Here is a 20,854-nt window from a genome sequence, read left to right on the forward strand (position 1 = left end):
TTGGCCAATCAGCGATAGCATATTACAGGAATGAGTCAGCATCTAGTCACGTGATTGTATAGATCGCTTCTGGCCCAAGAAGTATGAAGGCCGGGCTCGAGTGTTTGCTAGTGCTTACCCACTGAAGATTAGTGCAATGGATTCTCAAATACCTGGCAAGTACCGGTATTCCGAGAAGCAGTGGTAAGCACTAAACTCGAAGGGGTATCGCAGGAAAGAGCAAACAATTTCCTGTTCCCTATATTGAAGTGGCCGATCTATAACCCTCCTCTATATTGAATTTCACCTTACCTTCGTTATGTGTTTTGCGGGTTGACTGGATACAAGATATGAGGATGGACGTTGGAGACTGACTTGTAGACTTAATGCATACCGCTCTGAAATGTCGAATTGATTTGAGCTACCCCATAATCGTGTCAAGGAAGCGCCGAAGTAAACCAGGACAGAAAGTGAAAACAAACGCTGTCCGGCACCGATCTAGCATCTACAAATCCTCCATCCGATAAACCTCATATGCAACTTCCTCATACGGATGCGCCCTCACCAGCTCCTTGACCGCATTCAGCATCACCTCCCTCCCCAAACACATAATCTCCACCTTGAGCTCCTCGCACCTTTCAAGCGTACCCACCGCCCCAATGGCGGGATCCGCGCCCTCGTTCGGGAGGAATTGGCCCGTCCCGCGGGTCTGGAAGGCACACTTGGTGTATTTACCTCCTGGAAAGGAGCCAGCGCCTGTAGTGAAAACGGCTTCTTTGCAGAGCTCGAGGTGGGATGGTGGAACGAAGAAGATTAGTTTGTACCGCTCTAGAATTGGGGTTGAAGTCGACATTTTTCGGGTGTGAGTGTAAGCAATGGACTGCTTGAGCAGAGGAGGCCCTGGACTGCGCACTTGAGCGACTTTCGCTTGCGAGGGAATATAGGAAAGACTGCAGAGGTATGATACCTGTACAGGCACTAGGCGGAGGTGCTTGAATGATCTGGCGAGGATGCCGGACGACAGAATGGAGGCCATGATAGACGAGGGTAAACAACGCAGCGGGGGGTTTGGAAACGACGCAGATTAGTCATCTGTAAATGGCCAGAGCATATTGAGTCTGGCCTCTGGTACTTTGTATATCTTCAGAATAGAGGGAAATATTGTATATCTATTCAATGGTAATATATACTGGGACATGCGATATTCACAGGGGAAACTATCAGCCCTATGCGCCCACAAGTGGCATATACTTCTTCACATGTGCCTGGATCGACTCCAACAGCTGTGCCTTGCGCTCATTGGGAATCCAGCTCTCCTGCACACTGTTCTCCGCGATAATGCGCCACTCCATCACGTTCAGCTCAAATGCCTCCTGCACCGCACAGTAGTTGTCGAGGATATAACCTCCAAAGTACGCCGGGTCGTCACTGTTGATCGAGAACTTGACGCCCGCCTCCAAGAACCGGCGAATAGGCACATGCGACACATCCGGAACGCACTTTAGCCGCACGTTCGACAGCGGACACACCGTCAAGAGGATCCCCTCCCGCGCGACACGTTTCATCAGCTCCGGGTCCTCGATCAGTCGGATCCCGTGGTCGATGCGCTGAGCGCCTAGTTCCAGCGCGGCGCTGATGTACGTTGGATCGCCTTCCTCGCCTGCGTGCGCGGTCAGGGGGATCCCCTTCTCCGCGGCCGAGGCGTAGATCTCGCGGAACATGTCCTTGGGCGGACCGACTTCGGTGGAGGACCAGCCCAGGCCGTGGATGACACCCAGTTCAAAGTGTTTATGCTGCACGAATTCCTCATAGACTTGTTTCGCGGAGGAGACGGACAGATGGCGCACGAAGCAGAGGATCAGGCGGGTCGATAGCCCCAGCTCCTGCTCTGCGCGTCGGCACCCCTCGGCGAAGCCGGCGACGATGGTCTCGTAGGGGACCCCGCGGCTCTGATGCACTTGCGGGTCGAAGAAGACCTCGGCATGGTGCACACCGTCGGCGTGGGCTTTCTGGAAATACGACCAGGCGAGGTCGGTGAAATCGCGCTCGTTGCGCAGCACGGCCATGCCCTCGAAGTAGAAGGACAGGAAATCGTCCAATGAGGTGAACCGGTCATAGCGCGCCGTCAGAGATTCAATTGAGACGTATGCTGGGTTGGTGGCTGGGTCGGGCAGGGCGACCCCGTTGCGCTCGGCGAGTTGGAAGATGAGCTCGGGGGTCAAGCAGCCCTCCAGGTGGACGTGGTGCTCGCATTTCGGCAGGCCCTGGAGGAACTCGTGGAGCGAATGTTTGCACATTATGGTAATAATGATTGACGACTGAGTTCCTCCCGCCGGAGAAGAAGAAGAAGTGGGCGGGAAGAAGCCCAGATTTGTAGTTGGTGAGTGCCGCAGGGTTCTAGCGGGGGATCGATAAGTGCCGGAGATCCCCGATAAGCATTTCCACGAAGAGTATACAGAGACACCGTGCTCCCGATAGGGCAGGTCCAAGAGATTCGGTATTTCGGTTGGTTGGATATTGTTGCTCTGTACATACATGGCAAACAGGAGAATATGATTTGAATACAACCCGAAAAAGCAAGACCTCTGTCAACAGTCTATCTAGATCTATCTAGACCTTCCATTCCATCCCTGCCGCTTTGCGTAGTCGGTTCATCACCGCGGCTGCCAAATCGCCGTCTCGGTCTGAAACGCCTTCGACGTAGATGACATCGACGTCGAGTTCGTCCAGGGCGCGCAAGGTAGCAAACAGTCCATGTGCAATCGAGACCGCATCCGAGCCGAGATGATGATCATATGCCATCTTGGTCCGGCTGCTCGGGCTGCCGGTCTCGAGGACGGGGATCGGGAAGCTGACCAGGTTATCGATAGCCGCAGACACGGGAGTCAAGGTCCGAGCCATTTCGGCGGCCGGCGCTAGATTCAGTCCCTGTGCCCAATTGCGCGTGCGCACAATGCCGATGGTATGCGCGCCTATAGCAGTGTCTTGTAGATCTTTGCGGACGTGAGCCACGACTCCATCCAGGTTTGACCCAGCTTCGAACAGTACCACCCGCGCTTTGGGCGAGTAGTGTCGGTATTTCATGCCGGGAGCGCGCGGGATCTCCTTCACGTCCAATGTACTGTCGTGGTATGCGACAACCACGTCTTCCCAACCGGCGCACTCGCGCAGCGCTTCAATGCCAACGCCGCCTGGCCGGAGAACAGCGGGCGGCTCACAGAGTCCGTCGACCACTGTGCTCTCAACTCCCAGGCCGGATGGGCCGCCGTCTAGAATTAGATCGATCCGTCCATGGAGGTCGTGGTAGACATGCTGCGCTGTGGTCGGAGAGGGCTTCGTAGAGGCGTTGGCCGACGGCGCGGCAAGCGGGCGGTCCGTGACATGGATGAGAAGGCGCGCCAGCGGAGAAGAAGGCATGCGCACACCAAATGTCGTCAGATTGGAGGTCACCTCTGCAGCCAGCTCAGACCCAGAAGGATTGGGGAGGATGATTGTCAGCGGGCCCGGCCAGAACCGCTCGATCAGAGGCTTGTATATTTGCGGAATACCGATGCGCGGCATCTTGGCTACGCTGGGGCTGCTCTGCAGGGTGGGGTTGAGGAGGCGATCAAGCATGTCGACGGAATCAACATGGATGATCAGCGGGTTATCCGATGGTCGTTGTTTCGCCTTGTAGATCCCCTGGACGGCGGCGCTGCGAGTCGCATCGGCACCCAGTCCGTACACGGTCTCGGTTGGGAAAGCGACGGGAATTTCGCTGGCGCGGAGTAGATGGGCGGCTTCTTCGATAGCCTTGGCTTCAGGGGTTTGTTTGCTGCGTTCGGCCTCCCACCACTCCGCCAGAGATCGGTCGCCCGGTCCCTGGCTGAGTCGTTCGACAGAGATAACCCGGGTGGTCTCCTGGGCCGCCATGGTCAAGAATCTCACAACACTACGCTGACGGCTGCCAGCAAGGATGCGAGGGAGCAGCAGCTTGTCCGATGTTTCAAGCGGAGGATCCGATCAATGACGCACCCTCCCCGCGTACGCGCAATCCAGTCGAGGGGCGGGAGTGAAGTATGGCGGCCCGAGCCAGTACGGCAGGTTTGGAGGGGCAGAAATCCCCGACAGCTTGTCTTTGCCGGTAGAAAGGAGTCAGCGAATTGCGGGCGCAGTATCCCGTCAAACGTGGCTTGGAGGTGCCATGTCTGGAATTTTTACGCGTTCAAGAGATGCGGTTTTTTTTTTCTCTCCATCGCGACAGGAGATAGTTATGACGTGGGATGACTCATCCGACCAGACACCGGATGAGTGAAGTGCATCCTGTCGCACTGGCAAAACGAATGATTTTCCAGAGAAATATATAAATAGAGGAAGCAAGGTGGAAATAGAAGCTCGGAAATAAGCAATAGCAATAGCAGGAATGTTCAGTGTATTCGGTTTGGACCTGGTCGTAGTGTCCCGAATGGGCAAGTACACAATACCCAGTCACCATCCATTTGATAGATCTGGATATTCGTCGGATGTCGTCTTGTGAAATAAGCATTTGAGGTTGACCTCATTTGTCTAGTCAACTCCGAGCATATCCGCTTGTTGTCGGCGGCTCGTACCCATGAACTTTCTCTCTTACCCTACTCCGAGATGTATATAAGCAGCACCGATGTCATGCATGTCTATCGCTTCTATCAGTGGTATAAAACTCCCTCTCTTTACTTCTTCTTTCCACCTTTCCCTCCCCTAGCACCACCCCCACCACCTTTACCGCCACCCTTGGCTTTCCCTTTATCACCTCCACCTCCAGCCCCAGCACCGCCAGGGGTCATGATTCGCACTTTGCCCACGGGCATGGTATTAATGACCTCCGTGTCCTTCCAGCCCTTGATCAACTCTCCCTCGCGCGCCCGCAACCGCTCTGCATCCGCACGAGGAACACCGGCTTCCTCGGCATGTTCCTTCTTGACTTTGCCAGCGGTTGTCTCTGATACCCACCGGCCGATAATCTCCTTGACGGCCTTGCCCTTCTTCATTGTGCCGGGTTGTAGTTTCATTTTGTACTTGTACCGTCCCAGGGCAGCCCATGGTGCACAAACTGGAATAGCGGCAATAATCTCGTCGTCTGGAGTGGGTGTTCCGATCAGCGCTGGGATCCAAGATAGATCTGCAGCTTCGGCGGCGGCGGTCTCTTCGTCGTAGTCGTCCGCGCCTCCCTCGGAAAAGAGAGCCTGACGCTTTTTCTCGGCTTCCGCGGCACGCTCATGCTGGGCCCGACGTCGTTGTCTCTGTGCTTCGACTTCTCGTTCCCGCTGAGCTTTGGCTTCGGCCGCCTGGGCCGCCTTTGCAACTGTACCCTTGTTGGTACCGAGAAGTCGGAGTGCCAGATCACGTTCTTCGTCATCTTGGTGTGCGTACTTGGCAGCTGCGCGCTTCTCCTTCGCCCGCTTGCCTCGGGTGGGAGCTGTCCGGGGAGGTTGTGGCGGTTTTGGGTCAACAGACTTGCCCTGTCGCAAAGAGCGTCTTTCGCGTGCAGAAAGATCCTTCGGATCTCTGGGTTGAAATGCGGCTTCTTGTTCAGCTACTGAGGCGGTTTCTTCCCTCTCGGCATCTTCTCTGTCGACATGTTCCTCCTCTTCCTCACCCAGTCCTTGATCTTCATTCTTGACACTCTCGTCATCAGATTCAGGTTCAGAGTCTGATGCTGCGGATTCTTGAGTAGCGGGCGGAACTTCAGAACCATCTGGCTGCAGGGGGTTTCTGGCCTGTGCACTTCCGTCATCTTCGCCTTTGTCGGACGCGTGCTCTTCATCCTGCTCATGTCCATTCATATTGGCTGCGGCGTCTATCTCCTTCGATGGTTGTTGTTTGGGAGGCGAAGGTTCGTTGTTTTCGGCAGGCACAGAAGCCTCCTCTGCGACATCAGGTGTTTCGAATTGTTGTGTTTTGTGATTCCGAAGGCTTTCTTTGCTGATCTGAAACATGACTGCGAACCCAAGGACCAGTTGCGAGGGCGCCAGGAAGTTCTTCTCTCCCTTGATCTGGAAGTCGCCTGTCGGCAAGATTCCGCCACCTGCTGCTGCCGTCTTGGACACTTGATGGGCATGTGCCCACCAAGCAGACATGACGGCCTTGGAATCCCATGCGGTCGAGGTGGCGACGGACAAATTGCCCGCTTGAGATAGAGTGCTAGGAGAGATTGGCGCATCCGCATTCTGGGATCTGTTCTTAACAACCATCGGAGTCGCTCCTTCCAGGTCTGCATGCACAAAAATGTCGCCTTTGTTCAAGTAGCGCCGATACAACAGCTCGCTCTGCATGGCGTCTCGGCCCCTGTGGAAATTAGTAGATGTCACAATCAGAATGTTGAGATGTACGAACCCCAGGATCAAGTAGCCCTCCGAAGAAATGAAGAAGATAAATTTCTCAAACCAAAACGGCGTCCGCGCCTGGCGCAGAACCTGTTTCTCCTGCTTCAGGCTCCGCTTGAGATCGGTCGTAACCTTCTTCTCGTGACTCTTGAGTGCCTTCTCGGACGATTGTGTCGTCCTCTGCTGCTTTTGCGAGGCCACCTTCTTTTGCTCGTAGTACTGCGTTGCATTTGCCCATGGAGTAAGTCCAAGGTCGATGTCGATCGATAGCATTCGAGACTCAGTCTCGCGCCTCTGCTCTTCTCTTTCATCATCATCAGATTCAGACTCAGACTCATCGCTCGAGGCAAGCTCGTCTTCATCTTCCTCCTGGCCCACCTCGCCAAGGAGCAACGTGACGGTATTTTCGTAGAGCTTGAGAGGCAGCTTGATGCTCTGTGCAACTGGATTGCCTCGTCCTTGCTCCATCTCAATCAGGCGGGCGATCTCACCCCAATCCATGCCCTGGGCGATCAGACCGTTGACGGCGTCCATCGCTTCTTGGACACGGTAGACGTTGTCTTGGATCGCGTCCGCCTTGCGAATATGGAGCTCCTGAGCATCTTTCAACGCATCAATCCGCTTTTCATGCTCTTTCCGCACGGACTCCAGCTTTCGCTTCGCTGCCTCCTCTTTCTCGGTCAGTCTCGACTCCAGCCGCTGGGATTCTATCGACGAGAAGTACTCGTCCACGGTCGCGTTGAAACGCTCAAATTCTAAAATCGTAATGTCTGGGTTGCGCTCAAACTGCCGCGGCTTGAAGGGATGGAAGTCTTCATATAGAAGGCCCGGGTTTTGCGATGTGCTCTCTCCCTCCGCACGGGGTCGAGTGTCTTCCTTGGCAACAATGTAGCCGGGGTGACTGTCGCCGACATTGAAGCTTTCAGAGACTCGCTGCGCTTCTTCCAAGACTTCTTCGACTTTGCGAAGTAGACCTTCATCCCCAAGTACCTGGTCCAGCGGCGTAGCTGGATCGAACTCCTTCACAGTAAAGGCATGGTCCAAAAGCAATGGAGGGTATTCCGGGAAACCTTGCGACAATGCTCTTCTCAGCACCTCTGTTGCCTTCTTCTTCGACTTCTTGGGGGCGTTGCCCTCTTGCGCGAAGAGTTCCTGCGCCTTGTTCAGCGTGTCCTTCACCCGCTCGCGAGTGATCTCTGGAACCCCGCCGTAGTTCTGTTTATTGGTGACCGTGTATTTCAGCCCAACCTTGGTCTCGTCCTGGCCCTCTCCCGCGGGCACCGGGCGGAACAAGGCAAGGATTGTGTATTCCCGGTCCGTGAGAATAATGTTGCCGCCGGCGAAGAATTCGAGGAACATGTGGTATGCGCCATCGCTGAAGGAGAAATCGATGATCCGGTCTGTTCCAATCTGCGCGATTCCTGTGATCCGGCGAGACTTGAGGAACTTGCGCATGCGGGTCACGAAGGGCGAGGGGGCGGTCGCGGCGGTGCGGGAGTACTGGGTGACATGGGTGCGGAAGCCGGAATCGACTATAAGCTGTCGGCGGTGGTCGGGTTTGGCAAGTTTGAAGAGGAAGATGCGCTGGTCAATGATCAGTGTCGGCTCACAAACCAAGGGAGGTGATTGAGCAAACCGAGGACAGATCGTAGATGTTGGACACGCGCAGGCTGACCAGCTCGGCGGCCAGTTCCTGGGTGATCACCTGGAGTGGATTGATTGGGTTAGTTTTGGACTATGTAGGAGAAGGATACGGATAAGTACCTGCACGTCCAATGACGAGAAACGCTGCTTCATGGTGTGCAGGTCGGGAGTTGACAGAGAAAGAAAGGGATTTTCGTGGGTGACGTATGCGGGGCTAGTGGAGTATATATACACTACAGAGTAGAGCGTCATGGTAGTAGTCGTAGTTAACTATCCATTTCATACACCACCTTTTCTAGAGAACCAACAGTCCTGAGGGTCTTCTGGCCGAAGCCTCACGTTAACATATCACCCTCCAGCGAAGCTTCAAATAGGAAGCTACATTGTTTCGTAGGCTGGTGAGGTTGGCAATTTGTGGTAACTGACTCGATTGTCTGTCCACTGCCTCATCGTCAATGAAAGGGGCACAGTAATTTTGCGGTATCGCCTTAACGAAAACTTCTTTGATATCCTTGTAGCTTGGACTGGACGGATATCGCTGGAAGGATGACTTTCGCTCCTTTTCTAAGTACCCCTGCCGGTGCCTCACAAATCCTCGTGTCTCAAAACTGGGGGAGTGGTCCATTTCTTGACTGATATCGTGGAAGCTGATGAATAGCAGTTAGCGAACTATGCATAAGACAATTGATATTTTCTGGCTCACATTGGTCGGAAGTATAACGAAGGATCGGAGTCCAGAGATGATCCATCTGGATTTCAAGGCCTCTTGCATTGACCTTTCAGAAACCACACCATGGAGGGATAAGAAGGATTAGTCGTCGGGAGAGGGTAGAAACGTTGTGACTTTACCACCATGGATTCTGTGGAGGGCATCCGCCTTCTCGGTCATGATCGGGGGGTCTGAGCACGCTTTGACTAGATCCTAGTCGAGATCTTCGACCATGAGGGGACTGGGATGTTTTTCGATCAGAAGTAGATATAATTATGTATCCACGGATGTATAAATATAAAGGGGCCTGGTAGACAGCAGAGGATCAGGGGAGTGGAAAGGAAGAAGGAAACAGGAAAAAGGCAAGCAGGGAGCTTCTTATAGGGACGTAGTTCCACTGCCACAGGTATCTGCCCAGGTAAACTAACAAACAGTACACCATCAATGGGGACAGCCTTGAAGAATGAGGTATATATTTGTATTGTTGTTCATTGCAGGCATCAACCACCTCTTACAGTACCTCGCAGGTACAGACGCCTATTTTGGTGCCACTCATGCATCAATGCAAGAATCCACAGCAGAGTCTATAGAGTCCAGTCCACCAGCAAGTAACTCAAACAGAGAGAGAGGACCATCATCACCACCAAACAAAAAAGAATCCAAGAAACATCACGCCCAGGACCAGCCAGGAATTAAATTAAACAATGCTCCAAATGAAAGAAAACAAACGTGTCTACATCTGCCGCAGCTGCTCGGCCAGACGCCGCTTGCCAAACTCCCACGCATTGAGCAGGCCCTGCTCCGAGAGATCGATGTTCTTCATATTCGGGGCGTCCGCGGCCGGTGCCCGACTAACCCGCGAGGCGATCATGACCGGGTCAGTCTCGAGGATGATTCCGTCGTCGATGATTTCGTCAATGGTCAGGGAGACGAGGTCGTAGTTCTCCACGATGGTGCGCTTGTCGGTGGCGCCCCTGTTTTTGGCGGGTTAGTACGGGGTAACGGCAATAAAGAAGAAGGACATACTTGAAGAGAATGCCTAGGGCATCGCGCAGAGACAGCACCACGTTATACAGCAGCACCTCGTTCTCGTCGGCGCTCCCCACCACGTACAGCATCACGTCGCTTTCCATCTTGAACACGACGATGCGGTTATCGTACAGGATGACATCGCTGGCGGACTTGTTGGTCTTCTCCAGCAGGCCCTTCTCGAATGCCCGCTGCTCTTTCACCGTCTGGTAGGGATTGGCACCGGGGAAATCGGTCGAGTTGGGCGCGATGCCCGCGGGGGGATGCGGTGCTGAGTAGTATTTGGCGAAGATGCGCGACCCATCGTCGGCCGACATGACTAGGATGGCATTGACGGAGAAGAGAGACAGAGGACCAGGCATGGTGACGGTGTTAGGGGGAGGAACGGTGGTAAGGGTTTGAATTGTTGATGCTGTCAAGAGCCACACTGGCCGCAGGCGGAGACGGGCGAATGTTCTTCCGGAGTAGACACTGCCCAGCCAAGTCCACAGCCCGGAGTATGAGAAAGAATTCCATTTCAAACAACGTACACAAGTATATATATATATGGATAGTAATGGGAGAATGTTATTCAATAACTAATCTGGTATATCAATAGAGAATGGCATGTCGATTTAAAAACAATAAAACATAACTCGGCAGCCTCCACCATCAGAGGCGCCCATTACAAGAAAGGCATGGATCGCGTTATATGTGCATCACAAGGGGGTATGGTAAAGACAAATGTAAGATCACATCGGATCATCCAGCCCGAGAAGGAAACAGTCATGAGAGAAAATCTGGGTCATCAACCGCCTACGACGGCGGTGTCTCCTCCAGGTTCGGCGGCTTATTGAACCACGGGATCCAGCTGCCCCGGTTGGCCTTCTTGCGTGCGGATTCCTCTTCCTCCAGCCTGGCTGTTTCGCTCACAAGCCGCAGAGGCCGCAGTTTGTTTTGCGTCATCACGGCACCAGGGTAATTGGTCATCCCGCTGCTGGAACGCGGCGGGCTGGAGGTCGCGCCAGTCGAAGCAGTATCAGCGGCGATATCACTGACAACGCTGGGCGAGCTGTTGTGGCCGGCCCGATCGGGCTGGCTGGACATCGATGGCGCACGGCTCGTGCTGGAGATGTACCCAGAAGCTCCCGTGAACATGCTCTGCCGGGAACCGGGACCCAGGGCAGTGGGGCTGGTCGGCCCAGTGGACTGCCGCCCGCGATACATTTGACCAACGACGGACGCGGCGTTCGGGTCGACCTGCTCCGATCGGACGCGGCGGTGGCTAGCTCGGACGGACGAACCGCGGAGGGGAATGCTGGGAGCCGTATCGGGGTTTTCGTTCGTGGTGGGTTGGTTGACGCTAGGAGGAGGCATCAGACTGAACGGGCGTGATCGTGGCGTGGAGCGAGGGCCAGCGACGACCGACTTGGCCCGCTGCAACAGCGATGGACCAGAGGCCTCGTCCTTCTCTGGGGGAGTCGGAGGAAGCTCCTTATCACTACCACTCTTTCGGTGGATCTCGCCAACCGCCCCTTCATCCTCATTCTTGTCCAGAATGTACTCAAACCCGTCATGCTGCAGCAAGCGGCTGATGATACGCTCGATATACAGCGTCAAGGCCTTGTTCTGGTCTTTGAGACCCTTGATCTCCATTTCTGCCCGGCGGTTGGGGTCGATCTCAGGGCCCTCGTCCACGGACTCGAGCTCATCAGCCAACGAGCCCATGCCACCGGTGGAATCTTTGCTCTCCGGATGGGCATCGCGCATGAAATCGCCTTTCGTAAAGTCTCCAGTTAGAGTCTTCTCGCTCAGGAGGAGTTGATAGCTCTCGTTGTCCTCCATCAAGCGAGCATTAGCCATGCGAGCTTCCAGAAGGTCCTTTTCTAATTCTTGCTGTCGGCCCCCGCCTTTGTTTTCCATCTCGACGAGTTTGATCTGAGACTCGGCTAGTTCCAGGCGCAAAGATTCAATCAATTTATCCTTTTGCAGAAGAAGGTTTGAATTATTGCGAGAGGGACTGCGCTCGAGCTGCGACGAGGGAGCAAACTGTCCATCGAGGTCCGGCGAAGCCCTATTGCGGAAACTGGCTGTAGCGCAAAGTTAGTGACTATAAGCTGGACCGGTGAGTAGGGCACATACAAGATCGGGAGATTTGGCGATCGCCCTCGACGTTCATGCGCCCGTCCTTCTGCGAGATAGACTCCTTCAGGCGCTGAATCGTCGCCTGCATCTCTTCCTCTCGGCTCACCTGCTGCTCCTTCTCTTGCAGCATCGCGTTTCGCTCCGACTCGTGATTTTGTTCCATCTCACGAATCTGGCGGGCCTGATCCTTAATATCGTTGTTCAACGTCTCGACCCGGCTGTCCCGTTCGTGAGCCTGATCCTCCAGCTTCCCCTGTTCGCTGATCGCCTCGTCCAGGCGCATTTGTAGAACACCAAGTTGTTTCTCGTACTGATCCGACGCGGTCTCTGCCTTCTGTAACTGCTCTCTGAGCTCGTCAATCAGAGCGACATTCTGGGCCCGCGCCTCCTCATCCGAGGGGTCATTCGACATTCGCGGGACGTTCGACATGCTGAGATTCGATCGGCCGGGTTTTCTCGCAGCGGCGCGCGCGGAAACGGGAGTTGAGCCTCTGTAGGAGGGGGTGCGGTTGAGGCCGTTGGGGGTGGCACTGGGCGAGCGAGCATGGCCTCGTGTGGTGGACCCGTTGGTCGAGGACGGATCTGCGGCCGATGATTTGTTGGAACTGCCGGGGGCTCCAGTCTTGCGAGGCGTCGCTGACATCGTACAAGGAGAATAATAAATCAACGGAGGGTCGTGAAGAAACAAAGGATCCCAGTGACAATTGCCGTCAATCCAGTCCGATTCGACGGCCGTCAGGAGAGAACGGCGGAAGGGGGATAATAGTAATAGCGGTCAAAAGTGGACACCCCGTGTGGAGAGGGACACTCCTGTCTTGTATATGAGGAATGTATAGTGGCAGCTGTCAGAGATTGAATGCGTGCCACATGGTTGATCAAAGCCAAAGAATCATCGAAGACGGGAGGGCATCTGAGACCAGCGTGGAATTGAGGGAAGTGTGCTGGTTGCAGGCGAGAATTGTTTTTCTGGCCGAGGAATGCGGGAATCCCTTGCTGTATCTAAAAATACTGTATCGTCACGACAACCAAGGGGGGCGAAGCGCGAAGGGAGAGTTCCGACCGGGCGGAAAAAAGCGAGAAAGGAGCTGAAGATTCGGGAAGAGCTTAGCAAACGAGGATGAGGACCTTGAACCGTCTGGCTGAGGACAGATCATGTAATATCATCATGGATTTGTTTCAGGGTCCCTATTGTCCCGGCCTGAGGCGCCCACCGTTTCATCTCGGTCATGTGATCTCTTGTTCACGGAGCGGAACAACCCAGCTTTCCGGGCTCCCACACAACTCTCACCAAATCTTGTCGGTCGATTCCAACCATCATCCACACCGGCCGGAGCGCATCCTTTTCATTCCACTCCCACCGAACCGAAGTCCTAGACGAACTTCACAGCGCAACGATGGCCCCCAAGAAGAGCAAGAAGGGTTCCGACAACGTGAGTGCAATTGCTTCGATTTTTTTTTTCTTTCTTGCAGGGTCTAATTAAAATTCTAGATCAACTCCAGGCTCGCCCTGGTGATGAAGTCCGGTAAGGTCACCCTGGGTGCTAAGTCGACCATGAAGACTCTGCGCTCGGGCAAAGCCAAGCTGGTCATCATCGCGGCCAACACTCCTCCCCTCCGCAAGAGCGAGCTCGAGTACTACGCCATGCTCGCCAAGACCCCCGTCCACCACTTCTCGGGCAACAACGTACGTTCTGAGGGACTTTTTACAAGGCAGACAATGGCTGACCGAAACCAAACAGATCGAGCTGGGTACCGCCTGCGGTAAGCTCTTCCGCTGCGCGACCATGGCCATCCTGGATGCCGGTGACTCCGACATCCTCACTGGTACCGTTTAAGCGCGTTGCTGGGGACGGATGCTGGATCGGAGTATGTGTTGGTGATACCGGTAGGGATCACGGCGCATATGATGAGATAGTGATGACAAAAATCAAAAGCCATTTATTTGGTCTTGACTCAACAAGCCCTCGGTCTCGACGTAGTTGGTTGTGTAAGCGTGCTTGATAATCCAACGCGGCGCAGCCTGTAGGTGACTCTGTAGTCGCATCCTTCAGTGACTCACCGACTAAATCTACGGGTCGGATGCAACTCCTCGTATCTAAAAGTCATCATGAGTATTCTGCGACAGTAGATAGACGGTCCTATATAAGACGAGTCCTCTCTTCGCTCAATCCAGGATTAGGGCTTTCCTCGTAGGGTTTTGTTCCCACTGGTCTCCACTCTGATTGGCCACGGCAAACGGTGGCGCGCTAATCCGTATTGAGCGACATAAGCGAAACGGATTATCAATCCACTGATTACGTGATTCCTTTTCTTTTCTCCTCTTCGTCCTCGACCAGCCGATCTCCCTTCAACCCACCGTTCGCAGGAAGTGCATTCGACCTATTTCCCGCACTCAAAATGGCCCGCCGTCCCGCGAGATGCTACCGCTACTGCAAGAACAAGGTGCGTTCCAAAATTTCGCATCGTTCGGAAGATGGACTGGAGACGGTTTTGTGCGGATGACGAAACAGGGCGGTTGTGGGTGTGCCATCGGCCGGCAGCGTTTATGACTGACGAGTCCTGGTGCATCACGACTGCGAGGTTTTGTCGTTTGGGCGAGACTTGATCTGGAAGATTTTGGTGGACCTTGCATGGAAACAATTACTGACTGAATCTCCAATCCAGCCCTACCCCAAGTCCCGGTTCAACCGTGGTGTTCCCGACCCTAAGATTCGTATCTTCGATCTTGGTCGCAAGAAGGCCTCCGTTGACGACTTCCCCAACTGCGTTCACCTGGTCTCCAACGAGTACGAGCAGCTGTCCTCTGAGGCTCTCGAGGCTGCCCGTATTTGCGCCAACAAGTACGTGACCTCCCGCTCTGCCAGATGTTCGAACCCTTTCTAACAAACGCAATAGGTACCTCGTCAAGATCGCCGGTAAGGAAGGTTTCCACCTGCGCGTCCGTGTGCACCCCTTCCACGTCGTCCGTATCAACAAGATGTTGTCGTGCGCTGGTGCCGATCGTCTGCAGACTGGTATGCGTGGTGCCTTCGGTAAGCCCCAGGGTACCGTCGCCCGTGTGAACATCGGCCAGATCATCCTGTCCGTCCGCACCCGTGACGCCCACCGCGCCACCGCCATCGAGGCCCTCCGTCGCTCGATGTACAAGTTCCCCGGCCGCCAAAAGATCATCGTCTCCAAGAAGTGGGGTTTCACCCCCGTCCGCCGCGAGGAGTACATCAAGCTCCGCCAGGAGGGCAAGCTCAAGCAGGATGGTGCCTACGTCCAGTTCCTGACTGGCCACGGTCTGGTCGAGCAGAACATGCGCCGCTTCCCCGAGGCCTACGAGAACCTGTCTCAGGCTTAGATGGATGATGGATGGATTCAAGATATGATTCATAGTCAAGAGCGAAAAATATCATGTTCTTTTAAATTGTCTTCCTCCATTTTCTAGTGCCCCCTCTAGCTTGATATCAGTTCCTTGCCATTGCAACGATGGGAAGTTTGAAGGTTCATTCGATTTGTAGCAAAAGTAGACTGGTTGATCGTTACCGTTACCCTATGCAAATGTTTTAAGAGTGTATATAATGTGCCGGAAGAGTGTTCAGTAAGTAAACTCTGCCCACTTGGATGTGCAGGTTGCTCTCTACTACACTGCTCGATTCGGAGTTAATTTCATTCCGAACTCAAAATAGCAGGGCATGGATGTACAACTGGTCTTTGTTGGATGTTCTGGGGTTTTTTCTGTAATTAAAAGAGCAACCGGTGCAGCGATATATATATCGACGACCGCTTTTGAAATCAAATCACCACCCAAGGTAAGGAGAAACATTTTACACCAAGATCGATATTATTCAATTTAAATTAACCTCTGTAAGAGAATACAATATTTCACACAACAATATAGAAGAAAAGAGTCGAATCCTCCTATGAAGAAGGTACTGCAGTCCCACACCGTTGCTCATGCAGTTGTCCCGCTTCTGGAAAAGAGAAAAAAAAAATTAGTAGGAATTCTTATATGGAAGAGCATTGCTCAAAAGATCAGAAGGAAATACATACCCGCTGCATCGTCTGAAGTACACGCATACTTCAGACAGGCTTTCACTGCATCCCGGAAAGCCGGGCTAGAGCAGGTGCACTTGTAGTCGATGACTGAAGTGCAGCCGGCGACCAATGCACCTTCGTCCAGACATCTCTCCTGTAAAAAATCTGAGCGTTAGCCTTCTTCTTTCCATGTCTGCTAATCTGCTCAAAAGGGTTCACGTACGACGCATGGGCTGATGTCCTCAGCGAATGTGAGGGACAGGAATGTTGCCAGCGGAAGGAAGATGGAGAGCTTCATGGTGATATGGAGTGCTCTGTGGCTTTGACTGTGCAGACTGAAGGGAATCGGGAGTAATCGAGGGCCAGGGGCATGTGGATTGTTGCGTTTATTTAAGGGCGGACTTATTGTCCGGCATTCCTCGTCTCATGGGTCATGTAGGGTAAACAAACTTCCATGTCGGTGCCAGAATCACCGCCATGGAAACCAGGAATGTGGCATCAGCTAGGACCAATCCAGCCGAGTGCACTGTTTTGAATCGAGAACCATGGGCACCGTCCGTCACGCCGCGGAAGTCGATGGGTTGGCCGGCAGCACACCATAAAACCCAAACCAAAAAGGGACACCAGTCGTAAGAGGTCAGCAACACCATGCTTGTTCTGGATCATTCTGCTGACATGATAATATTAATGTTTACACATGAACGTCTTCATCCTTCCAATACCACAACCCTAGTCCGACTCAAGACTCGCCAGAAAACTAGCCGACGGTGCAAAAAATGTTGTCCCCGTCAGCGGCTTCGAAAAGTCCAGGATACGATCATGCAAACCGGGCGGATTCCCCACGAACATCCGCTCGAGCATCTTCTCAATCACCCATAGACGTCGCGTATACCCGATGAAGTATGTACCGAACTCGCCCTGGCCTGGCGATCCGAAAGGCATATTATCGCGCAAGATAGCTTGCTCGTCGCCATTCTCGTCTTCGATCGTGTTCAGCGTCTTGTGTGACTGCTGCTGTCCGTCCTCGGCATCATCCAGCTCAATGTTCTCCAGCTTGGTGCGGCCGATGATTTTCTCTTGCTGCTCTGCCGAGAGGTTCTTCCATCCTGGTAGGTCGTGTGTATATTTTTGTACGACAATGTAGCTACCCCCCTGTACGGAGCTGTCTTCCTCCGCCACGAGAACAGAGGACGGCACCGCGGGCCCGACGGGGTTGGCTGTGCCGTCGACGAAGCCGAGGAGATCACGAACATCAAAGTACCGGAAGCCCACGGTCTCGTCGACGACAGTCACTGCGTCGCCTAGCTGGTCCAGTAACTGGCGCTCGAATTCAAAACATAAATCTCGCCGTTCAGCGCGGATGTGGAATAGTAGATCCCCGGGTGTCGAGACTGCCGTGTGCGATTTGCCCTGGATCTCACGGAATGGATGTAGCTCCGCTGGTCGAGGGCGCCTGGTCAGTTGGTCCCAGATCTCACTGCCAATTCCGACCGTGCATGCGAATTGGGCACTGAGATCGCGAATCGAGACATTCTTGGCGAGACTGTCTAGGCCAGCGAGCGTAGACTGCACAGTTTGGATGGCGTCCGGCTTGCTCGTTACTGATACCACGAGGAAAGTCGCCGAGCACGTGAGAGGCACATCAACGCGCTGCGGTTCAATGGGAACTCGCTGGCTGCTCATTCTTGTTCCAGAGAATGTACAGAATAGAGAATGTATCTGTGTATGTGGCTGTCGGAATGAGTAGTGCTGAAGGACAGGTCGGCCCGAGGGTGGTCGATGTAGTTTTTTGGCGACAGATGCCGACGAAGATGTGGATGAGACGAAGAATGCCTGAGGAATCTGGGATGTAACTGGAACTCTGTGGCAGAATGCGTTGTAGGCAGAATTACCAACCCTATTCATGTTTCTGCCGCGGCAGGAGCATTTGAAAGGAACTCCAAGTGGTGAATAGTAGAAGAAGCGGAGGTGATGAAGTCATTACCGGATGCGGCAGACCCAGGATCTGCATCTGGACCAACGACTTACCCGATCTGGAATACAGTTCCCTCTTCCCCCAGCCCCACCATGAACTTGCACACTCCCCATCCTCGTACGCTCGATATCTCAACATTTTGCCCACTCAATTCATCTTCAAGTTCCACTTTACATTGTAGTTGAGAAATTATGAAATACTGCCTGGTGGATAGGATGAATTCGTGTATTGCCTAAACGAGCTGGAGACATTGTTGCTGCTGCAACTAACCCATGCCTCGGGAAGCGCCATATATTTCGGGCGAAAGATTCCATGCCCTCAATACTAGAAGGGAAATAGGAAAGGATCCACGCCGCCAGACTGGCCATCTGTGAGATATTCTGCTGTCCATGGGGTTATCCCACCGTTCAACATATCCATAACGGCCATGTCCGCTGGATCCCAAGCGCCGCCTGACCCCGTGAGCGGAAAATGAGATGGATTATTTCCAAGTGATGAAGATTGATCCTCTTGTCGTAGCGAAGTAGCATACCCCTGGATTTGCTCGACTGACAGATGTGAAGGTGGGTCGTGCTGGTACATTTCTTGACCAGAGCGATCTTGTTGGTGGCCTTGGGGATGATCATTCGAGGTGAACTCTGTTGAAGCGTGCTGGGGTTGGGCTCTTGGCTGCAAGACCGCTGTTGAAAGTTCACTTTGGGTCGAGGGTGACAAGGACGTTGAGATTCCGGAATCTTTCTCGTGCAAGGCAGTTCGTGCCATGCGATAAATTGCCAGGGGGTTCAAAACGTTTTCAGGGGACTCCTGGACAGGCGATCCGGGTATGGAGGGCCTGTTGTACGAGGTTAATAAGTTGAACTGGAAGAATGGTTTCGGTGCATACATCTCGTCAACTGGCTCGGAAGTGCTCCCATTGCTTGCCGCTCCTTGTGATATGTGAGGCTGTATACCAGCTGCAATCATCATTTTGACCATCGAGAGGCACTGTAAATTTCATCAGCACCCGTGCCACTGCAGAAAGAGACCCAATGGTACAAAAACATACACAATATTCGGCAGTGGCCACCATAGGTCTCATTTGGATGAGTCCATCAAGGTTCCTCTGAATTAGTGCTTTGGTGTCGCCCACCTCTCCCTGGGCCATCTCATTATGCTTCATATAATAAAGCATGACCTTGGTGCTGTCATGGGCGATGATGCATAACCAAGTATCAGCAAGAGCTTTGATACCATGGCGCAAGGCCTCCGATATGACATTAGAGACTTCGCGGGCATTCTCATAACAAACCCTCCGGCAATACTTGAGAAAGCCCTGCTGGTCAGGCGGAAACTCAACGTTCTTCCGAATGCGAAAGATGGCAGGCATCCCAATGCGATATAGATCAACCAGTGTTTGGTAGTATGTGCACCAGAGAAGCGTGAGTGCACCCAGTTGCGACGATTCTCTGCGTGCATAGATGGCATCTGGGAGCCATTGTAGGCTCTGCGGAAGGGAATATCGCCAGTTGTCGAATTCGGCTGACAGTAACAAGAACTCGGAGCCTGCTAACCAAGGGGGCCTTGCAATGTCCAGATGCTTCACGTAGCTGGTATATGATCAGAAATCAATGAAACCTGCCGTAGTTTGATTGACTCACCGTAAGACTTTCTTCCGCAAGCTGACGAGGCGAATGAAGTAACCCTCAATTCCCATATTCTGGGTTGGATGTGGCGGAATGTGATCCCTTGGCACAAACCCCAGAACTTTCCCCTCATCCAAAACTTCTGTGATGCAGGGAATCCCCAAGGAGAAGTTGTGACCGTCACAGGGGAGCTGGAGTTTGAGATCTCGATCTTCCAGCAAAGTGAGTTGGTTAACACCACTGCCAACCCAGCTATCCATCACATAGCAGCTCCACATAAGACGTCGTCGGGTTTCGTTGATTACTGCTGACGATGATGACTCTGCTTTAAGACAAAGCACATCGGCAGAATGTTCAAGACTCAGCTGCAGTGCTTGAGACATTCGGGAAGTAATCCCACTGAGCATGAATGCACTCGCGTAGCTTCCAATACGCAAGTCATGGTCATAAAGGAGAATTGCAGTCTGTAATATGATTAAAAATGAGGAAGCCATAGAATGACAACGGAATAGTCGGTACCATTAGTTTCTCGAGCGATAAGTCATCCAAGTCAGCAAATATTCGTGCTTTTGCCTTTTTCGCCCACTGGTTCCCCGCTTCTAGAACAGTCTCGGGTGATAGACCATGACGAGAAGAATAGCCCAAGGCCAAGAATCTAACGATCGATTAGCGGTGTAGTAAAACTTCCCGGAAGTAGACACATACTTTGCACCCAAGGCACAGATAACATGTAGAAGTGATTCATCGTTACAACACAAATCTAAATCGTCGTCAAGGCGCTGCATGAAGGAAGGTTTGTGCACAAAACCGAAGCATCGCAGCGGATGTACATGGGCGAAGTATTCTTCAACAAGAGTGATGATTTTATCTCTATCAGGAAGTTCTGGAGCATGCATCCTGGACAAGTCAGTTTAAATCCCAACAAAACATGAAGTATCGGGAAAGCACAAGGCAACTCTAGAACTTTGACCCTTGATATGAGGGGTGTGGCATACCAAGAAATCGCATTTGCGGCGTCTTCCAGCGACGATTGCGATATATCTGTTTGGTTCTGTTGAGTCGATGACTGCGTTGTCTTCGGACGAGTAATTGCCTCAGGCCTGTATATGCAATTGACTCCCTTCTTGGAGCATCGCGTACAATTCGGCCGGCTTCCGCAGCACCGAGCCTTTGCATATCGGCATGACTGACATGACCTAGACACTCGCTGGCGGAGTGTGCCTGCCTGTGTAAATGCCCCATCTTGTCTTGGGGGCCTCTGTTCCGAATGGAGACGCCGCTCTGTGTTGCCTGTTCCAGGTGGGCCAGGGCAGTCTAATTTGAGGCGCTGGCAGTTTAAACACGTGGGCCATTTCTCATCACACTTGACCTTGCGAGCCCTACAAAGTGCACATCCTGTCTAAAGCAT

The 20,854-nt window shown here is 53.2% G+C and overlaps 9 protein-coding genes across 9 annotated transcripts; 1 reads left to right on the forward strand and 8 right to left on the reverse strand.

Annotated features, from left to right (window-relative positions):
* Positions 1-484: 484 nt before the first annotated feature.
* On the reverse strand, positions 485-1,015 carry PFLUO_LOCUS9523 (uncharacterized protein; the record flags this gene model as incomplete). The annotated part of the gene is made up of 1 exon (XM_073787360.1): positions 485-1,015. The coding sequence occupies one exon, from the start codon at positions 1,013-1,015 to the stop codon at positions 485-487; it is 531 nt and encodes a 176-aa protein (XP_073643523.1).
* Positions 1,016-1,205: 190 nt separating this feature from the next.
* Positions 1,206-2,276, reverse strand: PFLUO_LOCUS9524 (adenine deaminase; the record flags this gene model as incomplete). The annotated part of the gene is made up of 1 exon (XM_073787361.1): positions 1,206-2,276. One exon carries the CDS (start codon positions 2,274-2,276, stop codon positions 1,206-1,208), a length of 1,071 nt encoding a protein of 356 aa, XP_073643524.1.
* Positions 2,277-2,589: 313 nt separating this feature from the next.
* On the reverse strand, positions 2,590-3,891 carry PFLUO_LOCUS9525 (uncharacterized protein; the record flags this gene model as incomplete). The annotated part of the gene is made up of 1 exon (XM_073787362.1): positions 2,590-3,891. One exon carries the CDS (start codon positions 3,889-3,891, stop codon positions 2,590-2,592), a length of 1,302 nt encoding a protein of 433 aa, XP_073643525.1.
* Positions 3,892-4,667: 776 nt separating this feature from the next.
* PFLUO_LOCUS9526 (uncharacterized protein) lies at positions 4,668-8,117 on the reverse strand (the record flags this gene model as incomplete). Its single annotated transcript, XM_073787363.1, has 4 exons — positions 4,668-6,282; positions 6,331-7,904; positions 7,957-8,025; positions 8,085-8,117. 4 exons carry the CDS (start codon positions 8,115-8,117, stop codon positions 4,668-4,670), a joined length of 3,291 nt encoding a protein of 1,096 aa, XP_073643526.1.
* A 1,289-nt stretch (positions 8,118-9,406) lies between these two features.
* On the reverse strand, positions 9,407-10,064 carry PFLUO_LOCUS9527 (Golgi-to-ER vesicle coat component; the record flags this gene model as incomplete). The annotated part of the gene is made up of 2 exons (XM_073787364.1): positions 9,407-9,647; positions 9,700-10,064. The coding sequence occupies 2 exons, from the start codon at positions 10,062-10,064 to the stop codon at positions 9,407-9,409; spliced, it is 606 nt and encodes a 201-aa protein (XP_073643527.1).
* A 433-nt stretch (positions 10,065-10,497) lies between these two features.
* PFLUO_LOCUS9528 (uncharacterized protein) lies at positions 10,498-12,469 on the reverse strand (the record flags this gene model as incomplete). Its single annotated transcript, XM_073787365.1, has 2 exons — positions 10,498-11,771; positions 11,824-12,469. The coding sequence occupies 2 exons, from the start codon at positions 12,467-12,469 to the stop codon at positions 10,498-10,500; spliced, it is 1,920 nt and encodes a 639-aa protein (XP_073643528.1).
* Positions 12,470-13,220: 751 nt separating this feature from the next.
* Positions 13,221-13,661, forward strand: PFLUO_LOCUS9529 (60S ribosomal protein L30; the record flags this gene model as incomplete). The annotated part of the gene is made up of 3 exons (XM_073787367.1): positions 13,221-13,256; positions 13,316-13,510; positions 13,566-13,661. 3 exons carry the CDS (start codon positions 13,221-13,223, stop codon positions 13,659-13,661), a joined length of 327 nt encoding a protein of 108 aa, XP_073643529.1.
* A 2,917-nt stretch (positions 13,662-16,578) lies between these two features.
* Positions 16,579-17,532, reverse strand: PFLUO_LOCUS9530 (uncharacterized protein; the record flags this gene model as incomplete). The annotated part of the gene is made up of 1 exon (XM_073787368.1): positions 16,579-17,532. One exon carries the CDS (start codon positions 17,530-17,532, stop codon positions 16,579-16,581), a length of 954 nt encoding a protein of 317 aa, XP_073643530.1.
* Positions 17,533-18,713: 1,181 nt separating this feature from the next.
* On the reverse strand, positions 18,714-19,829 carry PFLUO_LOCUS9531 (uncharacterized protein; the record flags this gene model as incomplete). Its single annotated transcript, XM_073787369.1, has 2 exons — positions 18,714-19,410; positions 19,462-19,829. The coding sequence occupies 2 exons, from the start codon at positions 19,827-19,829 to the stop codon at positions 18,714-18,716; spliced, it is 1,065 nt and encodes a 354-aa protein (XP_073643531.1).
* Positions 19,830-20,854: the final 1,025 nt, after the last annotated feature.

The sequence above is a fragment of the Penicillium psychrofluorescens genome, assembly GCF_964197705.1.
Source record: "Penicillium psychrofluorescens genome assembly, chromosome: 6".
NCBI classification, from domain to species: Eukaryota; Fungi; Ascomycota; class Eurotiomycetes; order Eurotiales; family Aspergillaceae; genus Penicillium; species Penicillium psychrofluorescens.